This window comes from Mus caroli, unplaced genomic scaffold, assembly GCF_978045245.1.
Source record: "Mus caroli unplaced genomic scaffold, Mus_caroli_1 scaffold_2, whole genome shotgun sequence".
Classification (NCBI taxonomy): domain Eukaryota; kingdom Metazoa; phylum Chordata; class Mammalia; order Rodentia; family Muridae; genus Mus; species Mus caroli.
Genome location: NW_028227257.1, coordinates 172,281,667 through 172,306,575, shown reverse-complemented (window position 1 = coordinate 172,306,575; position 24,909 = coordinate 172,281,667). Strand labels below are relative to the sequence as shown.

Here is a 24,909-nt window from a genome sequence, read left to right as displayed (position 1 = left end):
CCCTGAGCTAAGGATTATTGCAGTAGCACCAGCACACAAATTCTTGCCCACCCAGGTTCCGGCTCATGCCAGCCTTTGGCCTTTCAAGTGTTTTGGGGGGAAAAATTCTCTTTGGGGAGGGGCGGGAGTGCAACAGATTGAGTGTTCTACTTCCTAATTCAAGCAGCAAACCGGACAAGTGAACGAATGAAGAGGCAGGACAGGGCCCCCCAGTTGAGCCCCCAGTTTTCACCAAGCCTACTCCTTAGCTCTGCAGAAGGTCTCTTATCTGTGCTGAGACCTGGGTGTCACGTGTGTAAGAAGCAGCGTGGGTGGGCGTGTGTGTTACTACCCAGAGAGTAGGTCTCCCAAGCTGAGGGGCAGGGGTGTTCAACACAATCGTCTCCACCCCCCTCCCACCCACCCCCCAAACACAGAACAGAAAGCCGTCTAGCTAGGAATCGGCTAGGGAGACTAGCCTTGCCTAGATTGCCTGTGCATTCCTAGGGCAAATAGATGGTGGGAGGCGCCTCAGGGCCTCCACCTCATCCTCCTTATGCTCAGAGCACTGTTTGGAAGGGCAAGAGTGAAGGCTCAGGCTTGGGTTCCCATCTCTCAGTCCAGGGGAGACTAACTATGGAGTGGGGGTCCTTGAAGGAAGCAAGTGGGAAGGACAGAAACCCGGGGTGACCAGCTGTGAAGGGATTGAGTGGGTGGGCACCTGTCTCACCTCCTCCGGAGGAGTTTATTCCTACCTCAGGATAATTATCAAAGATAATCACGAAGAATACTTGATCCTCTCCTTAAATTGAAAAGAGGTGTGGGTCGAGGGAGGGAGGGAAGGAAAAAGGAAGGAGGGAGGGAGGGGAGAGAGAGGGAGAGAGAGAGAGAGAGAGAGAGAGAGAGAGAGAGAGAGAGAGAGAGAGAGAGAGAGAGAGAGAGAGAGAATGCTAACCTCACTACCATTTGGGTACCGGAGAAATTCTCAAATAGAGAGTGTAATTTCTCAGTTGATTTTGATTGACATACTGTCCCTGGGATCATGTGTTAATCCCTTCTTCACTCAAGCCTTTTCATAACTCATTTCTCTCTTGCTAGATGGGGACTCTGATGGTTACCGAGGCAACGATGATAGCACTAAGCTATTTCCCTCTCTGCAAGGAGGCCATTATTCCGCATGCATAGGCCATTTGCAACAGAGGTCGCCACAAAGTCATCCACGACACAGCACACGTTTATTAAACTTTTATTCTCTCTTTCTTACCCAAACACGGATACTAGTTTGTACTTATGGGGAGGGGGTGGTATCGTGTCCTGTTCTGTATTGGTAACAACTGCCCTAGAGTGGAGGAGCCCACACAGGAGCTCATTTGCACAGCAACACTGACAGAGGTCTGAGCCACTGTCCTCTGCCCTTGGCACCAGTCCTCAGCAGAAAAGGTCTCTGTACATGTTTGTCTGCCCATGGGGTTGTCTTCAAGATAAGATGGAACTTAGCTTTTCAAGCCACCTGAACTTCTACTTTGAAGACCAGGTTTGCCCCATTTTCTCAGCTTCACCCCACCCCACAACCTCCCCCTCTTGGGTGGGGAGGCTCTCCTTGATGGTTTAGTGGTACCTCCTGACCTGGCACTGGAGCTCTGGAGAAAGCCACCTACCAGGCATTCTGGGCCTTAAGTTTCCCGATAAGGCTTGGCCAGGGTGCAAGTTCTTGGGTTATCCTTCTTCAGAAGTTTGGTTTAGGCTTCTCTAAGTAGCTGTAGTGGACTATAAGGAATGAGAACATCTATAGATACCTGCCAAGGCATACCTCTATAGATACTGCCCAAAGACATCACAGGAGAGTCTTCATCTACAAACACTTCTATTCTCAGTCTGTGAGGCCACCAAAATCTGTGAAGGTCACTGACTGTGGAGGCTTCTCTCCCCCCCCCCCCCCCAGCCCCCAGTACCTGCTAGCTCCTTCCCTCGGGTCCTTCTCCTTTTCCTTTTCTTCTTTCCATGCTGGGCTCCTTTTATTCGGCTAAAGGAAGAAAAGAGACAGATCCACCAGGGGTCTAGGTTGTGTTCCAGCCCCTTCAGTCTCAATAAACTCAGCCTGATTCCTACCACTGCTCCCTCCTGGCCTATCCCTATTCTCTCCTAAAAAGATCCCTACAGCTCCAGCTGTGCTCTGTGCTTGTGTTGTTCAACACTCAGAGGAATGTCCCAAATGACCTCTTTGCGAGACCTTCAAAACAGAACCAGGTCTCCCAGGGTAGATTGTACTACGTCACGCATAGCCACTGGGCAGGGTGGTCGAAAGAAGTGGTCCAGATTCCTAAGTGATGGGCGGAAGTTACTCTAAAACTCGGGTCGACGTCCTTCCCCTAACTCTGGGTTTGTATTAGTCCCAAGCCATTTTTACTCTACAGGTTGAACTGCTCCACACTGGAGTATATTTTCTCTGGAGACTTTACAAAACAAAACAAAACCTTGCATGTCAAAAACTCCCTTGGCACAGATCTTTAGAGACTTCCAACCTCTGAAGCAGAGGAGTTCCAGGACAAAAAGGGGGTGGCATTTCCCCTGGGTGAAGGGTCTGTATCTACATTCCTCCCAAGTACAATAACACAAAAGGCAAAGGGTATGCAGACACACCTTGGGGTGCTGGCTGGTCTCTAGCTCCCCAAAGCAGGTGCAGGTCAGTGAGCAAACAGGGAATTGAGGCAGGGGTGAGGAGACAGCTGCTCTAACTGGAACAGCAAGCTGGGTGTTCATGTCTGGTGAAGCTGCTTTCTGAAGTTCCAAGTTTCAGGGAGAAGAAGCTGAGGGCAGGAAGTGAGGCGAGGGAGGAACAGGAAAAGAAAAAAAATCTCTCTCCCAACAGAAAGGTTTAGAGGCTCCAAGCAATGTCCCAAGTCCCTGAGACCAGGATGGAACAGAGACCTGGGTCTGGGTGAGTGACCACTGGAGAAAGGCTACCCAGTCAAGGAGACTTCGGAGGTGTTCCACACATTCTTGGGAGCAGGCTTGGGCCTCAAGAGGCAGAGGCAGGGGGATTGCTGTGAACTCAAGGACAGTTTGGGGCTTCCTAGGGCTCATGCTGTAAGACCTGTCGTCATACACAAGCAAAGCAAAGCCAAGCCAAGCCAAGCCAAGCCCAGAAACTAGTAACAGCAGTACTTAAGATCCTGTGGAACAGGAGTGGCAGTTCTCAACCTGTGGGTCTCAGCCCCTGTGTGGAGGGGTCAAGTGATCCTTACACAGGGGTCACCTAAGACCACCAGTAAACACAGATATTTACGTTAGAGCTCCTTGCAGTAGCAGAGTAACAGTTAAGAAGTGGCACTGAGGGGGCTGGAGAGATGGCTCAGTGGTTGAGAGCACTGACTGCTCTTCCAAAGGTCCTGAGTTCAAATCCCTGCAACCACATGGTGACTCACAATCATTTGTAATGAGATCTGGCGCCCTCTTCTGGAGTGTCTGAAGACAGCTACATAAAATAAATAAATAAATCTTAAGAAAAAGAAAGAAAAGAAGTGGCACCGAAAATAATTTTATGGTCAGGGGTCACCACAGCATGAGGGAACTGTTAGAGGGTCACGGTTTTAGAAAGGTTGGGGAATCATTGAACTGGAAATTCAAACGGTTGTGGACCAACATGTATTCTAGGAATTGAGCTCCGATCTAACCACTGAGCCATCTCTCTGGTCTCCAGCCCTTGCCCAGATCTTTTCTTTTTTTTTTTTTTTTTTTTTTTTTTTAATTTTCTTTGGGTTTTGGGTCTCAGTTGTCCTTGTGGTTTAGGTACCATGAGCTACACACTCCTTTGTTGAGTGACCCTGGAAAAAATGGAACTGAAGGAATTCTCCCCTAAGACCAAAGCTGCCTTTTACTGTAATTTTCAACCCAGGTACCAAAGGATCTGGCAGTGTCATTCTTGAATCCACTGTTAACTAACCGTTAGCTTGTTAAATAATGCAGAACACCAGCTAAGGTATATTGTGGTCTGTCATCTATCTATCTATCCATCATCTATCTATCTATCTATCTATCTATCTATCTATCTTTCTATTTATCATCTATCTGTCTGTCATCTATCTACCCATCTATTTATCTTTTACGTGCATTTGCGTTTTGCCTGCATGTATGTTTGTGTGAGGGTGTCAGGTCCCCTGGACCAGGAGTTACAGACAGTTGCTCTTAACTACAGAGCCATCTCTCTATCCAGCCACATCATTGTGTTTTTATCAGTGATGAGGTCCTCCTGATCATGACACCTGTTCTTGCTTCTGCCAGTTGTCCTTGGGTTTCCCTCGAGCAAACCTCAGCCTATGCTAAAGTGTATCCATGGAGTTAAGTATGTTAACATCCATTCATTCATCAATCCTTCCTGAATGGGAATCCTGATACGCTGTAAGGCTGGCAGGGAATTTTCTATTTCTTTAAGATGCTCACAAGTACAGCATGGAGAAAAACAAGCAGCTAGCTCATTCCAGATACAATAAGAATCTACATGAGGCTGGAGGTGTGGCGTAGTCAGCAGAGTGTTTGCCTGGCATGCCAAGATCGTAGCTTTGACTCTGAATAGCATAAAACCAAAGGTGGTGTGCGTGGCTATAATTTCAGTACTGGGGAGGTAGAGGAGCTGAAGCCCAAGGTTAAAGGTCAGTCTGCCTACAAGTCCTGGACTACAGAGCCTGTCTCAGAAGAGAAGAGGAAGAGGAGGAGAATGAAGAGGAGGAAGAAGGGGAAGAAGACTAAAAGGAGGAACTATCTGAAATATTGGTCTGATGGAGTGGAAGCCCAGAATCAGAGGTATTTTCCAACTCTAATAATGAGGCCAGCCTGCTGTGACTCTCAGAGGATAACCTAGAGTTCTGGACGGTGTCAAGAGCAAGAGGATTTCAAATGGAGACAGACAGACAGACAGATAGACAGACAGAGAGGCTTGGTAGAATAGGATTGGGAAGGGCATGGATAATTCAACCAAGCTTGTGAAATGTGATGTGCCCTCAGAGGAGGACATGTAAAAGTGGTGGGGCCACGTCACAGTGAAATGCTTCTTTAGTTAAGAGAGGTGGCTTTATTCTGTGAACCTTTGGGGACCAGTGGTGGCTTTTTTGTTTTGTTTTGTTTTGTTTGTTTGTGTTTTAAATTTGTTTTTATTTATTTTGTATGTGTGAGCACACTGTAGCTGTCTTCAGAAATGCCAGAAGAGGGCATCAGATCCCATTACAAATGGTTGTGAGCCACTATGTGGTTGCTGGGATTTGAACTCAATACCTCTGGAAGAGCAGTCGGTGCTCTTAACTTCTGAGCCACCTCTCCAGCCCCAAGGGTGGCTCTATATACAGATACACTATGTTGAGAATGAGTGAAAACCCCAGAAATTCTAGATGCCACCTTGGTGGCTAAGCGCCCCCCCCCATGTCCATATATATACTCAGAATGAAAGTATTTACATCAATAATGTATATTTCATCAAATAAATGTGCGTCACAATGTTTTTGCACAAGGTAAAAGCAACATATGCAACAAAACTGGCCTTCCACCCTACACTTTTAAAAGTTTGTTCTGATTTTTTACTATGGAGATAGGGTCTCAGTACTTAGCTCAGGGTAGTCTGGAATTATCCCAAACTATCCTTGAATTTGTAGTCCTTGCTCCTCAGCCTTGAAAGTGCTGGGATTATAGGTGCACACTACACCAGGCTCTGTGTGTATTTTCAAGATTTCTGAAATGTAGACCCATGGTCCTATATGGTCATGGAAATGTTAGGAAGAGCAGCTCTGCTCATCGCTCAGACCTAATACTGTCTGATGTTTAACTAGTGCAACAGACATGAGCTAAAATCCAGAAGTTAAACAGGATACCGCATAGAGAACTAGAATCTGTCTGTGAGGAGAAGGGGGAAGAGCTGAGGGAATCCTCGCTCATGGATATATGGCAGGTATCTACAAACCTTCTCACTAATTGATGGGCTCTCTATATATAATCCTGATAAAGGGCCACTGGGCAGTAAACGCTGATGCTTAGAACATCCTGATAGGGCTTTGTTAACATGAAGATAATGGAAGAGCAAGATATGTTTGTTTCGCTGCCTGTAGATAAACCCAATAGATCTTTGTTAACTTTTCATGACTGATGGCCACCACTAACCATGATAAATAATCCCAAGAAGTGGAACTTTATTTAAGAGGCTAGAAATGGGTCTACCTTTTTCACTCTTTTGAATGAAGAGAAAAGCTTTTTTCTTAGTGTGATTGTATGAGTATCATGGCACAACAACATCTAAGTAATTTTAATCCCTCAGTGGAGATTCCGAGCTGGTCGGACCCTCTGAGCTTCTCCAGAATGTGCTGTCTTCTCAGCTGAGGCTCAAGCAAGTCTGAGGCACGGGGTCTCACAGAGGAGCCTTCAGAGGACTGGCAGGGTAGGCAGCAATTAGCAGTGAGGCCCTGAGGAGGAGGACACACTCAAGACATGTGGGTTTTGTTTGCTCGGTTGTGTTGTTCTGTTTTGTTTTGCACTGCTATGGATTGGACCTACTGTTTTACACAAGTGCTGCACCTCTGACCCCTATGCTCAGACCCCACTATTTACTCACATTTGCAACACAGCTCAGCGGTCAGAGATGTTCTTCTTTACAGCACAATGTCAGCTGCAATCTTAGTCCAAATTCATTGTTAAATGTGTGTGTGTGTGTAGCTGGTACATGCAAGCCATGCTACAGTGCTTGCATTTGGAAGCCAGGGGCTATTTTGTGAAGTCAGTTTCTCCTTCCCTCCTGTGGGTCTGTCTGTGCTGAAGGACATTCTCAGGTCATCAATCTAACAACAAAGCACCTTTACAGACTGAGTCACCGCATTAGCGCTTCATCAGCCTTGGTTTGGGTTGTTTGTTTGGTTGGTTTTGTTTTTGTTTGTTTGGTTTTTTGTTTTGTTTTGTTTGTTTGTTTGTTTTTTGTTTTTTGCTATTTCATCAGCCTGGGGGGAATTCAGCTAAACAAGTTAGCAGAGGAGTCCTAGGCCTTGATCACCTGGCTCCCCACTGCTGAGATTACAAGCACAGGCCTCCCGGGTCTGGAGGTGGAGCTCGGTCCTCAATTAACTGCCCTTCAGCAGCTGAGCCATCCCCCTAGCTGCATCTGTGCTGCTGTGATAGAATATCCTCACGGCAGGGTGCAGCACACAGGGAAGAAAGAGTTTACTTTAGCTTATAGTTTCGGTTTAGAGTCCATTGTGGAAGCGAGGCTGATGCTGCGGGGGATGGGGGGGTGGGGGTGGGTTGGGGTGAATCAGCTGGTCACATCGCATCCATAGTCACGGGTACGGGGTGTGGGGGGTGTGGGTAAAAATGTATAGCACTCTGTTGATTATTTGTGCTCACCTTTAAACAGTTCTCTACTCTTCAACAGTTCAGGACCCCTCTCCTAAGGTGTGCTGCTGCCTAGTGCACAAGGGCTTCTTATGTTAATTAACTTCTGGGCTGGAGAGATGGCTCAGCCTTTAAGAGCACCAACTGCTCTTCCAGAGGTCTCAGAGTTCAATTCCCAACAACCACATGGTGACTCACAACCATCTGTAATGGGATCTGATGCCCTCTTCCTGGGTGTCTGAAGACAGCTACAGTGTACTCATATGCATAAAATAAAAATTCTAAAACAAAAAAATGACTTTTGAGACACCCCCACCTCATCCCTGCCGCCACAGACACGCTCATCGGCCAATCTAATTTAGACAATCTTTCCCTGTTGCTCTCTTGCCTCAAGGCTGTGCCAAGTTGACAATTAAACCTAATCACCACACCAGCCCTAAATACTTATTTTTACACAGAAGTGTACGCCTGTGATACTAACACTCAAAAGGCAGAGGCAAAGGGATATGGCATTTCACATTTGAGGTTAGCTGGGTTTTCTTTTCTGGTCTCAGAAAAAAAAGGGGGGAGGGGTAAGGAGGGAAGAAGGGAGTGAGGGAGGAGGGAAGATTTTGAGATTTATATTTATTTTGGTCTTATAGGATGGCTGTGTGTGTGTGTGTGTGTGTGTGTGTGTGTGTGTAGTCCTGACTGTCCTGGAACTCGCTCTGCAAACCAGGGTGGCCTCGAACTCAGAGACCTGCTTGCCTCTGCCTCCTGAATGCTGGAACTAAAGATGTGTGCCAATGTGGAAGGGCCTTATCAACGGTTCACAGGTATGCTCCGTTCAGAACTCACCCAAAATGTAAATTTCAAAGCACAGTTGTGTCTCATCAGTCCAGTTACCAAAGCAAGCAAACTTCCTGCTGCTGAAGTATTATTCCCCTGGCATCTTTAAAACTCTTTTCTTCTTCTTCTTTTTAATTAAAGAAGGCATTCATTTTCCTCTTTGTTTGGGAGGAAGGAAGGGAGCTTATAATTTCCCCTAACCTTAAGACAAGCAATTTTTGATGGAAGAAGATCCAGGACTTCCAAAGTTAACCAGATTTGCCACAAATTGAGGTTCCTGGGGATGAAATAATGTTTCGGCTAATAAAAAGAATATTAAAAATAATTTACTCTTAGCATAGAAAAATTACTCCTTTTTTTTAGATCACAGGGTAAAATCTGTTTTAGGTTCATTTTAGGAAAGGTGTGTGTATGTGTTTGTGTGGAGGGGTATACAAAGAAAGAGCTATTGTAATTCAGTTTGCTTTTGGATTCTCAGAGAAAACTCCAGTTTGATTCATTGTATGGGGCAGCTGAGTCCTGAAAGCATCAAATTTGACTTCCTAGACTCCCTGGAACCACAGTCCACATCCCAGAGGGGCTGGGCTCAGCCCTTCCTCCGTCCCAGGCAGTAAATAGCATGGAAACCAGGTTATCTACATGGCCAACTTTCAGGAAAGACCTTGAAAACAGAGACCCAGGGGTGGACCTTGGAGGTCACGTGGTGCTTTCCGTAACAGTGGGGGGTTTGCGGCAGGGGTGGCTGGAACTCATTGGGGCCAGCCGGCAACTAAATGCCACGCTGATCCCAGGAGATAGCCAACTGAGGTTTTTTCACAGAAGTCTATTTAGAAGCCTGCGACAGACTGCCCTGCCAGCGTCTCCACTTACCTCAGGCAAAGCACTGGTGGCTCCATCAGATCAGGTACCAGGACGTTAGGGAATCTGACATATTTGCTTTCATGTTCTGTATTCGGCGGCATTTCTATAGCGCCTCAACATTTTAGCACTCTGTTTTGTCTTTCTGATTAGCAGGTTGGCGTAGGTACAGCGTGATTAATGGTTCATTTGGGGTGTTTCTCTTTTCTTCTTTTCTTCCTTCCTTCCTTTCTTTCTTCCTTCCTTTTTTCTTTTCTTTTCTTTTCCTTTCCTTTCCTTTCCTTTCTTTTCTTTTCTTTTCTTTTCTTTTCTTTTCTTTTCTTTTCTTTTCTTTTCTTTTCTTTTCCTTTCCTTTCCTTTCCTTTCCTTTCCTTTCTTTTCTTTCTTTCTTTTTCTTTTTTTTTTCTTTTGGCTCTATGTGGCTCTACCCTCATCTGAGTCTGGTAACTTAACACGCTGACACTTTTGTCAAACCCTGAACTGATTCTTTCTATAAAATGTAGTTTCCTCTCACTTTTGCCTTGGGTTTGTCTAAGTCAGACAATGGTCCCCTTGCTACCATTAACTTTAAGAGTCCAGTTTTTTTTTTTTTTTTGCAGAATGAAGGAAGCCTGGCGATAAACTAAAAGTTGGGCTAAGGTTCGTTTAGCTGACAGTGACGTGGTACATTTTTAGACCTCGTTGGTGGCAGAAGGGAAAACAAGAAAAGCTGCCTTCTCTTGATATTTGCTCTGAAACCTTTATTTTTCTTTTAAAGTTTGAGTCCTCAGAAAACACATTTACGAACTGGATGAAACACCCGTGTTTGGAAACATGCCAGTCTTGTGGGTATTGCCTAGGGTATCATATATATTCAAAGTGATAGCTGTTTGATGCAATGTTTGTGCCAAACCTAGATCTTTGAAAAATGTCCAAATTTTTGTATATGATGTATATGAACAATTGTGAGTTGCACACACAATGTACAATGGTACTATTGCACATTGGTAATATTTATTTATCAATGTATCTATTTTTTAATTTGATAGTGTCTCAGGTACACTAGGCAGACTTTAAGTTCTCTGTGTAGCCAAGGATGGCTTTGAAATTCTGATCCTTCTGCATCTACGTCCTGAGTGCTGTGACTGTAGACATCTATCAACCACCTGCTGTATTCTGGGATCAAGTCTGGGCAGGGTCACCATTGCAAACTGAGCTTTCTCCCAAACTCCTTTTTACGTTTCTATGTAAATGTCTTTTGTGTGTCTATTTACAAACCTAGAGCCCTGTCTCAGAGACTGACTGTCAAACATCCATGTATCTCAGCTGCTTGTGGTGGATCTGAGGTACTTCTTATTTCTAAATCCCAAGTTTTAAAAACAACCAGGGATTCTGTTGCTTTAAATTGCTTCATTGCCTTTGACAATCCACTGACACCCGGGGGGGGGGGGGGCTGTCTTTGTTTCAGTGGCCTGGGACACTTGAAACTCTCAAATAGGTATTGGTATTTTGGAATCCACGAGAGGATCTTTTCTGTTGTTTTTCTAGTCATTTGAAACACAGTTTAGTGACACCAATTTGTACATTAAGAACATTTGAGGGCTGCCAAGATGGTTCTGCTGGTAAAAGGCACCTGAGGCCAAGCCTGACAACTAGAGTTCGATTCCCATGGTAGAAGGAGGAGCCCAATTCTTGGAAGGTGGCCTCTGATCCTATAGGTATGTGGTAGCTCTCTCGAGCACACACACACACACACAAATAAATAAATAAATAGATAAAATAAACATTTGAAAAAATCCCTAGTGTCTGTACTGGACGGTGTAAAGCTTATCTATAGACAGACTGTTTTCGCTGCCACTGGAGGTTCCGTTGTACCTGTGAACCTCTGCATTGAGTGAGGGTAAAGAAGACAAAGGCTGTTGCATGGTCACATCCCCAGAGAGGAGAGGGGTGTGGAAGGCACCAGTACAGTAGGCTCTAGTCTATAAGGAATGCCTGTGGTGGTTGGAGTGTAGTCAGCTGGGTGTAACCCCTGCTCTTGGAAGAGCTCCCTCCCTCCCTCCCTCCCTCCCTCCCTCCCTCCCTCCCTCCCTCCCTTCTTCTACACCAAGGCAATGCAGACTGGAAATGCAGACTGGGCTTGTCAAAGATGGAGGAAACCAATGGTAGCTTTTCTTCTGAGAACCAATGCCTTAGTTCTTTGAAACTGTTGACTAGAACACATCAGTACCAACACACTGTACGTTAACTTGGTGGTGGTGTGCTGCTATGTGGTAAGTTCTCTTGTTATGTAGCTCCACTGACCTTGAACTCCTCCTGCCTCTGACTCCTGAGCCACCTTAGTGGCTTGGTATCTTGAATGTTAACACCAGCTATCTAGTCTGGTACGTGCTGGGACTAAAGGCATGTGCTGTCACCTGACTTAGAATGTGTCCTTGTGTTTGTGTTGACAATTTAAAGATACTTTCTTATTGATTAGTTAAGGCTCTATGTAGCCTCCCCCCGAGTTGGGATTACCCACCCCCACCCCTTTCAAGATATGGTTTCTTTCAATAGCTCTGGATGTCCTGGAACTTGCTCTGTAGACCAGGCTGGTCTTGAACTCAGAGATTCAAAGGGGTGCACCACCACTGCCCAGCTCATATGTTTGTTTTTAATTAATTAATTTAAGGATATCTTGGGGACCGAGTCATTCTAGGGCAGATTAGTCCTGAACTCTTTAAGAGAGGATAGCCTTGAACATTTGAGTCTTCTGTCTCTATCTCCCAGGTGCTGGGATTAGAACCCAGCAACAATATCCCTGGTTAGTGAAGAGCTAGGGACTGACCCCAGGGCGTGGGAAGCAAGCAAAGTACTGACTGAGCTGTATCCCCAGCCCATGTGTAGCCTATGTGCGGCTTTACAGGTGACAAGAAGTCTAAATGTGGCAGCTATTATATGTAGCATTTTAAAAAGATTACACTTTTAGGATGGCCTCCTTATTTGTGCACATGGGCACACACAGGCCCAACAGATGCATATTAACAGACACACAGAGAGTTTGATGTTAGAGCAGGATGCTGCACATGCACAAGTCTCAGTTCACCCCCACCCCTACCCCAACACACACCAAACCAAACACTGAGCACAGATATGAGGGCAAGGATATACCAGACCAGTTTACCTGCCGGGTGTGACTGGCTTCTGTGGTGCCTTCACCTCTATTCTCCTGGGTTGGTTGCTTGCTTGCTTGCTTTTGTTTTCTTTCTCATAAATGTGTGCCTGACATCCAGGTTTCTCTGTTTTGCACTGATTTGTTTGTAGGGGATGGAGCTGCTCCTCTCCTTCCACTGTGTCTCAGGGGTCAGGCTGGACCATAGGTGCGTTGGGTTGGCCCCTGAGCCCAGTTTTGAGCAGTAAATGCCCTTTGGGCATCTTGCCTGTGTGAATTCTTATAGCAATGGACATGGGTTCTTCAAATTCTTACAGGACATGATGTACCCTTTCCAGGGGGACCACAAATATTTCCTTATACATACAGAAATGACTGAGTGCAGGACATTTCCTGCTGACGACTTAATTTTGTGAACATTGCCATTTAGCACGCCACGATTTATAGAGTGATCAGGTCTGGTGAGCCTGTGAGGCTGGCCCTCTCAAGAGCTGGAGTGGAGGAGGAGCAGGAGTGTGTGGTCAGCTTGGACTTCACCTCAGGAAAAAGAGTGAGTGAGTGAGAAGACATAAAACGGAGTGGAGATGAGGAATTGGTTCGAAGTTCAATTTCAAAGAACCCACTTTCTACAAGCCAGCAAAAGCAAAGTTTAACCATCATTTCAGAGTCACTTCATAAGTTGGTCATGTGATGGGCAGGCTAAGCTTCCTCTAGGAAGCTCAGCTAAAGCTCTAGCAGGGACCAATACCACCATCAACCCCTTTAAACTGGCAATGGTTATTCAGGACAAATAATGGTATTTTTCAGGGTCATGTTGTTTTGCTTAAGGTAAACATTTTCATGAATCAAAAACCAAGACAGGAGGTTTCCAAAGCTTCAGAAAGCATCGCTGATGTCCAAGCTCACAGGTCGCTTAGTTAATTAAGGTCGCTGCTTAACTAAGTAACAGTTGGAGAGGCCTCGGCAAAGTGCCGAGGCACCCGGCAACCCAAGTTCCACCCACATTATAGAAGGACTCTGGATGCCTGAAAGTCATCCTCCGACCCACACTGGTGTGTCATGGTCTGCATAAAACAATACATTGATAAATAAATGTGGTAGAAACATTTAAAAGGGTGCTTCTGTCCTGAAAGCGTGTTTAGATCTTGCAAAATATGTACTTGTAATTTTATATTTTTCCTGTATCATCTACCGTTAGCTCTGAGGACTGTTCATATGAGCATTTGGTGAGCTTCTAAATGTTGTATATATTTGTGTGTGTGTGTGTGTGGTGATCATTGACTTGTCTAAGGCAGTAGAAAAATCAGTTACAAAAAAATTCTTGCCTAGCATGTGAGACACTCCAGGTTCAGTCCCCAGCGCTGCATAAGCTGGGCATGGTAGCACAAGCCTGTCAGCTCAGGCCTGGCCAAGGGGAGCCAGCGGAATCAGAAGCTCCCAAATGCTCTAGGGACTCAGTGAATTTGGGGGCTAGCCTGAGCTAGAGACTCTAGCCAAAAAGAGGGGGAACAAGTATGCTTAGAATTTGATGAAATTCTTCCTCCTTTTTTTCTTTAAAATTTTTAATTAATTAATTAATTGTTAAAATGCAGCTCCAGGCTAGTCTCAAACTCTCCATGCTCCTGCCTCAACCTCTGAAGTACTGGAATTATAGGTACATGCTACCACATTCAAATGATGCATTCATTAAAAAAAAAAATCCAAGATTTATTTCCTTCTGTCCTTCCATCTGTCTGTCCATCCAGGGTTTCACTACATAGTTCTGGTTCTCCTGGAACTCACTATATAGACCAGGGTGGCTTTGAACTTACAGAGATTTGCTTGCCTCTACCTCCGAAGTGCTGGCATTAAAACATGCTCCACTATGCCTGGCTTCTAAGATTTATTCTTAATTATGTGTATATGTGATGTCTGCACGTAGGCACATGTATGTAAGTGTAGGTGCTCCCAGAGACCAGAGGCACTGTATCCCTCTGGAGCTGGAGTTAAAATCTATTCCAAGAAACTTGATGCAGTTGCTGGAACCAAGTTCGGTCCCCAGCTCTATAGTCCCTGCTGCAACCATTTTATCTCAGAGAACATGGAGGACAGCAAGGCAAAACCATGGGAGAGTGTAGGTGATGGGACCACAGAAGCCAACCGTACCCAGGAGATATAGACTCTGTTGTGACAGCACCTATGCCTTGGGTGAGAGCTGCCTTCAAATGGGCAGTGGATGAACAAGTCAGGTCCTGTGCTGTAAATAGTCATCTATCTAGGGAGGATGGAAGACCAGCAGTCATTGCATTTGTTTCTTTGATTTCACATCCTTATTTAGAAGCAGTATGCCAGGACCCTGTTGTTGGAAGCCAGAGAACAGCACACAGGAGACTCAGTTCTCTCTTTCAATCAAGTGGACCCTGGGGATCAAACTCAGGTCCTTAGACTCGGTGGCAAGTGTCATTGCCTGCTGAGTTCTGTCACCAGCCAACAGCAGTCACTTTGAGAACTCATTTGTATGCTGTTTACACACACACACACACACACACACACTATATATATATATATATATACATATATATATGTGTGTGTATGTGTATATACATATATATATACATATATATATATGTATGTATATATATATAAAACATTACATTACAGTATTATATAATTTAACCCAGGGCTTCTTTGGGCATGTCAAGCACATGCCCTACCACACTCTCTGCCAAAATGTTCTATTTTTTTCTTTCTTTTTTTGGTGTACGTATGGCTTGTGTGTGTTTGTGTGTATGCATGCCTGCATACCAGCGTGAAATCCAGAGAAGGACATTGATGTGGCTTGCTATTTTGGCTAGACTGGCCACCCAGTGACCTCTGGGGTTCTGCTTGCCTTGGTCCATGCCCTTCACTGGGGTTATAAGCATACACAGCCAGCCGTGCGAGACCTTTATAGAGTTTTATTGAGTTGAACTAAGGTACGCTTGATCTTACAGAAGGAATTCTTACCTAATGATCTATCTTTCCAGCCGCAAAATGTTGCATTTAAAGGACATGAAGGATAAACTGTCCAGCTCCTGGACTGTTCTCATTTTCAGTGACCACTAACTGGCCTGCACATATGGAGTAACAACTGCACCTCATACTTTATAAATGAATGCAAGCATCCCAAAGAAACAATTTCCTAACAGAAATGACTGGTACTGTTATACAAGATGACATGCCGTCATTCTTCAGCCATAGTAACTATGCGACTTTTGAACTTCTAGAGAACAGCAGTGAGGGAGGAGGTTGGGTGTAAAAGTATTTGTATTGAGAACTGTGTGTCCAGTGAACCTCACTGGTGAGAGCCTTCTTGGCGGAAGCTTTCCCTATCTCGGTGTTCATTTTATACTTTGATTTGGCTGCTAGGTCTTGTTTAATCATCCCATTGAAGGGAGAACAGAGCTGGTTTGGGTGACATGGTAGAGTAACACAGTATATTTTTATCTCTGTAAAAAGCCCCATGGTCGGAATACTCTGACAGCCTCTGATTTTCTCCAGGTTTGGAATCACACATCAGTTGGAGGATAAAGATCCCCACTGTAGTTAGTGGCAGACACCTTCTGAAGACAAATACAGCTACAGAGACGATGCCTTGCCAGCCACTCTCGTCCCTGACGGCCGATTATCACACCACGTGAGCAGCTCAGGTTCCTCTGTGTATCTGTTTCCTGAATACCGTCTCCTTCTATAAAACACTGGCAGGGTAAGTACTTCACCTCCCTTCTCCTTTAGAAAGCATGGATGCCGTTCAAATGATGGCGTGGGATAAAGGGGAAACAGGCTGCTGCTTTAAAGATGGAATGGTTAGCCTTCCTAATGAGAAATACTTGTCATTCTTTTGCTTCAGATTGTTGCAACTCACATTCCTGGAGCAGAGTTCCTTCACCTTGCAGAGTGAAACCCTTTCCCTTACAGTATATGTAGTATATGTGTGTATAGACAGTGTGTGTACTTGGGGAAGCAAGAGGTTGCCTCTGGGCATCCTTCTCTATTGCTCTCCCCATTAATGTTACTAGTGGCGTAACCAGGAATGGAGGTGGATATGTTTAGCCCCAGTACTTGGGAGGCAAAGGCGCTTGAAGTCAGCCTGCTGAGCTCCACCATAGTCAGGACTTCACAGAGAAACCCTATCTTGAAAAAACAAAACCAAAAAGCTTATGTGTATATGCAAGGTGCACATCTATCTGTGTGCTGACGCCCATGGAGAAGCAGACCGTCTGGAGCTGTGAGCCTCCTGTTGGTGCTAATATCTGGACTTCTGTGGACTTTGGTACCTCTCATAGAGCAGAAAGCTTTTAACTCCTGACCTGTCTGTCTATCCAGGCCCTCCACTTTTGCTATTGTTGCGGTAAGATCTTTTAATGAACCTGGAGTCTGCCATGTTGGCTACCCTTGCTGGGCAGCAAGCCTCAGAAGTCTGTCTGCCTCCGCAGAGCTGGGTTATAGGTGCACACTCTTCACACCCAGCTTTCTCTGTTGGAGGCAGTGCAGGTCCTCATGTGTGTCCAGCTTCACTTACTGAGACACCTATCTTCCTGGCTCCAAATCCCACTGATCTCTTTTTAATAAGGCTGGCTGTCACCCTCCTCTATTGAGTCCTGTCCTCTTCTGGTTTTACCATTTAAGGAAAGCTGCCTCCACTCTCAGGAAATCTGTGGTGTTTATAATTTACTCTCTCTCTCTCTGGAGAATGATTTTGATCAAGTTTTTTAACTTTTCTTTGTAACATCGATGTTTTATTTTCTAGTCCCCCCCACCCCCCAGCAGTTTCTTAAACTTCATTTGGTTGGTGTCACAGTCATCCAATGGAGACCACAACCACCGGTTCATTTTGCACAGGCCACTGAGCAGTCATAAGATGGTGACAACTTTGGGTCTTTAGTGACCTGGACTGGATTCGACTCACTGACCTAGAGGTGAAAGGCTCTGTATTTCATTACTAATCCCTTGAGCCATCCAGCCCCCTGAAAATGATTCTTTGGTTTTATTATTGCAAAGACCATTTATAAAATCATGGACTGGATTTAGGAAAGCAACCATGAAATAGCAAGGGACAACAAAATTGATTGAAACTTCTTAAATGTTGTGTGGGCTGGAGACTCTCAGACAGGAGGAGGGGAAGAAGTTCTATGTAGGCTTCTCCTTTCTTACTCCAGGAGTGCGACCTGCTCACTTAGACGTGGCAACTTCAGACCCACAGACCATGCCTCAGGGAATTAATTCCTAAATCAAGAAAATGGAAAAGCAAACTACGAAACAGCCAATAATCTTTATTTTGCACTTCCCCCATCCTTTGTCTCCTCCAAAAAGCACTAATGGGTATACTTGTGCATGTGAAAATATTGTATAAAGTATTCAGGATGATCTCTAATAAATCAAAAAGAACAGAGACACATCTCAACATAGATACTTTTTGGGGTGCAGGGTGGGGGTGACGGACAATTCTGGCTTCTAGAACAAGGGGGGTAGTGACTTCCACACTCTTCACAGGTTGACTCCATTCCCACTTTTCTGCAATTTAACATCAACGCCAAGAACCGCATTTCTGAAACCACATTATATGTTTTAAAATAGGAGTAATTATAATGCTAGTATCAATTGAGTTGGGAGTAAAAAAAAAAAATCACATTTCTATTCATATATTTGTATTAGGTTCAAATCCTGCATTCTAACATTCAAGACAGCCTTCACACATGCCCAAATTGGGATTATTTCAAAATCAAGTAAAAGTCCATAGTTATTCCAAAGTCACTAAAATATGCTAATAAAGTTAAATTTGATGGTTTTTTTTTTTACATTAAAAATAAAACATTTGGTTTACGTTTCAGATATTTATAAATAAATAGTGGGCAGTATAGTAATATAATAAAGTTTTGTGATACCCTGAAATTTGATGAGTTTTCTTAAAAAAATCCATAATATACTTCATTTCAACCTTAAAGCACAATATCCATGAACAAATCTGTAGAAATAAAACAATATAAACACAAATGCTACAGTATTTTTTCTTTTTTTACTTTTGTGGAAACTACATGTCCTTTTTAGTAAAAGTGAGAGAAATTTACAGAAAATATATAACAAACAAAACAGTTTCAAACCATCAAGTTGAGATGTCAATTGCCTGTTTCCTTCCGGTTGCTGGGGTCCTCACCCGCCCATTGTGTGGACGGTGCGCTTGGGTAGGGTCATGGCTCTGGGTCCTTCTCTCTCTTCTTTGCCTATGCACAGCAGCAATTACAGACATGGCTGAAATCGCAGTGGATTCCAGAGAAAGCCAGAATTAAACACGATAAAAAATTTTAAAAATAACTACTTCATAAATATTTATTATTTACAGTGAGGGGGTTCTTCTTAGTATCAAGAGGTTTATACAAGTCGATGGGGTGCACACGCAGCAGGGGGACTCCAGCAGTTCACACAGTGGAATGGGAACGCAACCAAGGTATAAAATAGGCCAAAGGAAAACAATCTGCACAGAGGTGGACAGGACATGATAGAAACCCTTTTCTTAAAAAATATAAGGAATCTCACAAAAGCCTGAACATTTTACACGTTAGTAATAAAAGTCGGGTGAGGTGGGGAGCTTCATATACTCTCATCACAAAAATATTTCCAGCGCTGTGACTGGAGCGTTCTTTCCTTCTGATTATCTCCCTGTGGAGGGAGTGGGCTTGCCAACTGTAGCTACTGATGCGCCCTTCGATCAGTCAAGGCATTTGGACATTACCTTCTTATCTAATACCATGACGAAAGGTTCTGGAGAGAAGAAAGGAAATCGAGAGGGCAGATGTGTGGCGTCTTTATTAATACTTGTCACTGGTAATAGGCAGATGGAGGTGCCAGCCCTCAGGCCAGCCCTCCACTGGACTTTTCTTCAGCAACATGCTGCGGGAGCTCAGGCCCATGTGTTTCAGAGGGAGCATCCAGAGAGGTGGCATGTTCTTGTCCTTGCTCCTCTGGGATGCGCTGGAAGCCCACAGGGCCTGGGGGAGACAGGATGGCAGAACCAGCCCAGCCCCGACCCGGTGCAGGGCAGCAGTCCTGCCCACGCTGATGTCAGTGCGCACGGTGCTTCCTCTTCTTGTGCTTCTTGTCTTTCTTTATCTTGTTGGCACACTTCGGGCAGAACCACTGCATCTCTTCCGGAGGAGCAGCCATGATTCCCACACAGGGCCTAGACACCAAAACAAGTGCACATTAACAAGTTTCTTTAAAAAAAAAAAAGATTTATTTATTTTATTTCTATGAGCACACTGTCGCTGCCTTCAGACACACCAGAAGAGGGCATCGGATCCCATTACAGATGGTTTTGAGCCACCTTGTGGTGGCTGGGAATTGACCTCTAGAAGAGCAGACAGTGTTCCTAACCTCTGAGCCATCTCTCCAGTCCAGTGAGTTTCTTTTCTTTTTTTTTTTTTAAAGATTTATTTATTTATTTATTATATGTAAGTACACTGTAGCTGTCTTCAGACACTCCAGAAGAGGGCGCCAGATCTCGTTACGGAAGGTTGTGAGCCACCATGTGGTTGCTGGGATTTGAACTCTGGACCTTTGGAAGAGCAGTCGGGTGCTCTTACCCACTGAGCCATCTCACCAGCCCTCCAGTGAGTTTCTTATGTTTATAGTTTTCTCTTTCTGAGGCAGGGTCTGCAAGCTGTATGCTTCCTATAAAAAGTGACTTTAAAGTTTCGTTTTGTTATGTGTGTTCTGTGTTATTTTGCCTGCGCATCATTTTGTGTATCTGGTGCTGCCTGAGAACAGAAGAGCATGTCTGACTCCTGTCAATGGAGCTGCAGCCCATTGTGAGCTACCCTGGGGTGCCGGGACTTCCCTGCTCGGGAGGAGCAGGCAGTGCTCTTCAGCTCTTGTGCCATGTTTTCAAAGGGGTCATTTCTTCCTGGTACAGTCAAGGCTGACCCTGAACTCCTTATGTAGTCCAGGATAACCCTGACCTCCTGGTCTTCCTGCCTCTACCTCCTGAGCTGGGATGTGTGTGCCCTCACAGTCAGCTTCTGCGGCTGTGGGGATGGACCCTAAGGCTCCTCCTGCATGCTAAGAAACTACTCTACCAACTGAGTTAAATCAATCCCTTCTTTGTTTGATGCTTTAAAATTATTTTTTTTAAGACATGGTGATACGGCTCAACAGATAAAGACACTGGCCACGATGCCTGACAACACAGTCTTTTGAGCCACATGGTGGGCTTAGAAGTGGAGAACTGGCTCCTTTAAGTAGTTCTCTGACCTTCACATCCATGGGCTAAAATGATGTGCAAACCAATACAGCATGCTCCACTCCCACAATAGAAATAAGCACAAAAAATGATGTATGTACCAAAAATTCACCCAAAGGCTCTTGCACTAATGTTGGGTATTTGGGCTATATTATATAATGCCTTCTAAATTGTGAGATCAAATAGTTTATTTGTACTTTCCATCAGGAATAGTATAATGCAAATGGCTTTGCTTTTACGTTTTAATTTGGGAGTAGAGGCTGAGGGTGGGAAAGAGTCTAAGGTAGCCCAGGTTGACCTCAAACTCACTATGTAGCCAAGGCTGGTCTCAAACTTGTGATTCTCAGCATTAGAGTGCTGAAGTTAGCAGCATCCCAGATCACCTGGCTCGGGTCTATCGTAGACAGCACGCATCAGAACTGAAGAGGCAGCTTAGGAATGAAATGCAGCTGAACACATTTTGGCTGAGCATCTTTGTAAGCTTCAGAAGCAAACCTGCTGTCTGAGTCTGTTCTCAAGCCCACAGAGACATGTCCTGTAGCTCCCCTCCCAGTGCCAGTGACAGGGAGGAGGGGACCCTACACTCTTCCGTATTTTTATAAGAGAGGGTATATACCTGAAGCCGAGCATCCACAGGCCAGGCTCTGGAACAACAGCACAACTAACTCTTCAGTCACTTTACTCTGCAGGCTCCATTAGACTGTCGTCAAGACAGGAGCTGAGTCCGTCTAAGATGCTAGCTGGGGAGGACGCCTGTTCCAGCTGGACCTGCGTTGCTGTCTAACACTCGGGGGTGCGGGGGGCACTCACCAGTGGTACCAATCGTCACAGTCGTCACAGCCAATCATCGGGCTCCCATCATCAGGCTTGTTGCACCCTGGACAGATCCAGATCTGATTGCCCCACTCATCACGGATCTGGTGGTAGAGTGCAGAGCAGAAACAGATGTTGTGGGGGGAAAGAAGCAGAAGAGGCCAGATAAGAATGCTGCTTTATACTGTCCACAATAAACCAACAAGCTAGGTGCATACATTAGCACTGTTGTACGTGACCATCAGTCACCTCTGTTCTGGAATCCCATAAAGAGGAAAACATCTGGTTATTCAGCAACAGCGTTTTCCTCCTCCTTCTCCCAACACTCTTTCTCTCCTCACACACTCCCTCCTCTCCACTCTCTCCTCACTCCTATCTCTCTCCCTCTCAGTTTCCCCTACTCTTACACTCTCCCTCAAACACCCTGCTCGGATTTGTTGTTGTTGTTGAGGCAGGTCTCATGAGCTCAGGCAGGCTTGGCAGTCACTGTATAGTCCAGGCTGGTTTTGAACTGCAATCTTTGCCTCTACCTCCTGAGAACTGGGATTTCTGGTGTGTGCTGCCGTGCCTGGATAGAATGACAGGTTTCTAATGCACACTCTAAACTGCTTTGTAAATCACTAAGAGCAAAGCATCACAGAGTCATCTCTGGGAACTATGGAACACACCTGAGTCGGCTTCATCTGAGAATTCCTATTCTCTCACAAACCCCTAATGATCATGGTGTGTCGGGCAGAAGCAAGTGAGAGTTTTGAAAGCTCTCGGTTTTCTGTATCTCCTCAGCCACGGCTCAGCACATACAGCCAAGTGTGCATGCATGCACTCCCTCATTACTCATTAGCCAAGCCTTCTCCTGAGCTAGGTGATAAGATCAGGGATGGAAAAGAGCTGTTACTGAGTAACTTGCCATTCCCTTTATGACATTTTAGAAAAGCACAATCAACTAAAGGGCGAAGGAAAGAAGAGGCTCATGGGGCCAAGGAACTAAATTATTATTATGCTCCAAATGCCGTGGGTTCTGGAAGTTCTGACTTCGGTCTCAACAGGGAGCATTCCTAACTGGACGGTTTTCCCAAATGTCACCTTAGCAGAACTGCATGGATACTGAAAAGGAGCACCGAGCCACGCTTACTTTTAACTGTCCTCACAGTAAGACAGCATATGATTCACTACAGATTTTGCAAGGTGTCCTCTTCCTATGCCTTTAAGTACTGCACTGACTGGATATGTGAACGACCAGGGTTTCTGTGTGAGGGCTTATCAAGACTGGGTATGGTCTGCTGCATGCATGGACTTACTCAAAAGTTACTATTTCAAAAGTCTCCATAAAGCAATCCACCTTGACCTGAAACTGTTCTAGAGGAATGTGGAGAAAGCTGTCTCTGACTGCCAGCTCTAACTTGGGGGATACTGCACCATGGGGAAAGAACCAGCAGTGTCCCCCAAGTGGGGGTGTCCAGTGGGTGAAGCCACCATGCATGGCTGGTCCTGCTGCTGGCTGACCTTACGTGACATTGGCAGACTTGTGACTCTGAGATACATTAAAAAAATTGCTATAGCACCACAGTAGGACCCAATATTTTCCAGGGTACTGAGTTCTTTTAAAACACATCTTCGATAGTTTAGAAATGGGGAAACAGGAGCTATGAGAATCTCACTGTCAAAAGCACACTAGCAGGCAGTGAATTGCCCTCTGTGTCCTCTATCTGTAAAGTGCCTAGTTAGACTACAAGACATTTGAGCGCTGTCCCAGTTGCTGTCACATCTGTGAAGTCAGTTCCAGTGTCCACTGGAAAGCCACAATCTTTAGAGCCAGACAAGAGTACAGAGATTACCAAGTCTAATACAAATCCCTTAATTACAGACAGACAGATGGAGGCTGAGGACATTTAGTATAGACTCTTTCCTGGTCAGCTCACCTGGGGGCGATAGATGCCTCAATTACACTGCTCCGTTGATTGAGGAATGGACCAATTGAATCCTCACAGGTTTTTGTATCACGTTTTCTGTCTTGAATTGCCAATTTACTAATTTTAAGTTCATTTTTCCTGTCTCTGTACTCTCTGAATGCATTCAGGATTTTTAAAAATATTTGTTTCCTTATACTGTCTCACATATATAATGATTTATTCTTTTCCAAACTCCCCATGTATCACACTATATAGATATCTCATAACAAATAGCACCAGGCCCTGCAACTTCCCAGTCATTCATCTCTTCAAAGGCTAGGTTAACTCAACAGTCTACAGAGCTTGTCATTCAAAAGTGTCAATATCTCCATTACAAACTACTTGTGTGTCTCTTTACTGTGCCTTGAGAACATATCTTTATAAATACGTCATTATTGGACTGAATTTGGGGTTGGGATAAGATCTGACACTATTTAGTATAGGGAAATACCTAAGGGCACTCTCAGGACAACACAGAGTTACTCAGTGGGATGAGATGTGTTTCATTACGTACTCTTGGCACTAGGGCTTAAACCCAGGGTCCTGTCCATGCCAGGTAAGCTCTCTACCACTGAGCTAGGTCTAAGAATAGAAAATGCACTTGGATACTCAGAAATTCCTATGGTCTAAAGGTTCATTCTATTTAAGATGTAAGTTCTTATATATTCTGGATCTCAGCAAATAAAATATGATAATTAGGGCTACAATTCAGAAATAATAGCTGGCTAATAAGATCTATGTCTAATACATAAATTATACTAATGTTAATAATTTACTCACTCTAGTAAGACTCCACTGGAATTTAAACACCACAGTTATTTACTGGTGTTCTTATATTTAGGTATAGAAAAGGCTCAAATCAACATAAACAAGTGCAATTTGACATCCTTTACGTGGCTGAACGAGAACTTTGTAACGTAAGAGTCTGGAGTCGGCAGCTTGAAACGACAATGGAAATGCTTCCCCATCTGCCAAGCATCACCCGTGAGAGCCAACACTACAGACCCTCCGTAAAATGCTGTGGAAATGCACGTACCACATAAGTGCTGACCGTCTCTGTCACGACGCTCCTCACGGGGGCTTTGGCACTCCCTATTCCAGAGAGGGCAGGAGCTGGGGATGGCATCAGGGCTGGGCACACTGCAGCCTGGGTGAGGAGTGGTGGCTGCAGGGGAGTAGGGCTCACTCGCACAGGAATAGGGACCGGGGCTGGAGGTGGGGTTTTGGGTCTGTTCAGAGAAGGAGCGGGCTTAGCCTCCGGGGCTGGTACCACTTTGCTGATGACACTGTCAAGGAGAAAAGAGCCAAGGTCAAAACACATCATAGATTTAACAATTCTTTCAAAACCCTTTTCTGGAAGCAGAATAGGTTGTGAGACAGTCAGAGGACAATGTGCCGGGAGACAGCTTCCCCCCACCACGTGAGTTCTAGAGCGCAAACTCAAGTTGTCGGGCTTCATTGCTGAGCCATACCGCCAGCCTTTATCTATCTATGTATCTATCTATCTTGCAGTGTCTCATGCACAAGTGGCAGCTACTCTAAGAGCTGAGTCATATCCCCAGTCTTGCAAAATCCACTTGAAAATGTCCAGAAACAGTTAAAGAACTCAGAATTCAAGGCCTATCCCATATCACTCTTGAAATGTCAGTTAACTTTTCATTTTCTCAAACTGTCCCTCAATGATAAAATATGTGAGATGTTCTAACAATCAATACACATGCATTTTTTTACACATA

The 24,909-nt window shown here is 44.8% G+C and overlaps 1 protein-coding gene and 1 long non-coding RNA gene across 3 annotated transcripts in view; one reads left to right on the top strand and one right to left on the bottom strand.

Annotated features, from left to right (window-relative positions):
- The first annotated feature begins 8,912 nt into the window (after positions 1 to 8,912).
- Positions 8,913 to 24,234, top strand: LOC115029986 (uncharacterized). Its single transcript, XR_003835568.2, has 3 exons — positions 8,913 to 9,073; positions 15,677 to 15,881; positions 24,015 to 24,234. It is a non-coding gene; the product is annotated as an uncharacterized LOC115029986 (long non-coding RNA).
- The window catches only part of Taf3 (TATA-box binding protein associated factor 3), a 141,784-nt gene continuing 135,047 nt past the window's right edge, over positions 18,173 to 24,909 (bottom strand). For both annotated transcript variants that reach the window (XM_021156533.2, XM_029472603.2), the window contains 3 exons: positions 24,210 to 24,459; positions 21,222 to 21,328; positions 18,173 to 19,352 (listed from right to left, as the gene is read on the bottom strand). In XM_021156533.2, the coding sequence (XP_021012192.1) occupies positions 19,235 to 19,352; positions 21,222 to 21,328; positions 24,210 to 24,459 (475 nt within the window). In that variant the 3' untranslated portion in view covers positions 18,173 to 19,234. The remainder of the gene's footprint in view (positions 19,353 to 21,221; positions 21,329 to 24,209; positions 24,460 to 24,909) is intronic.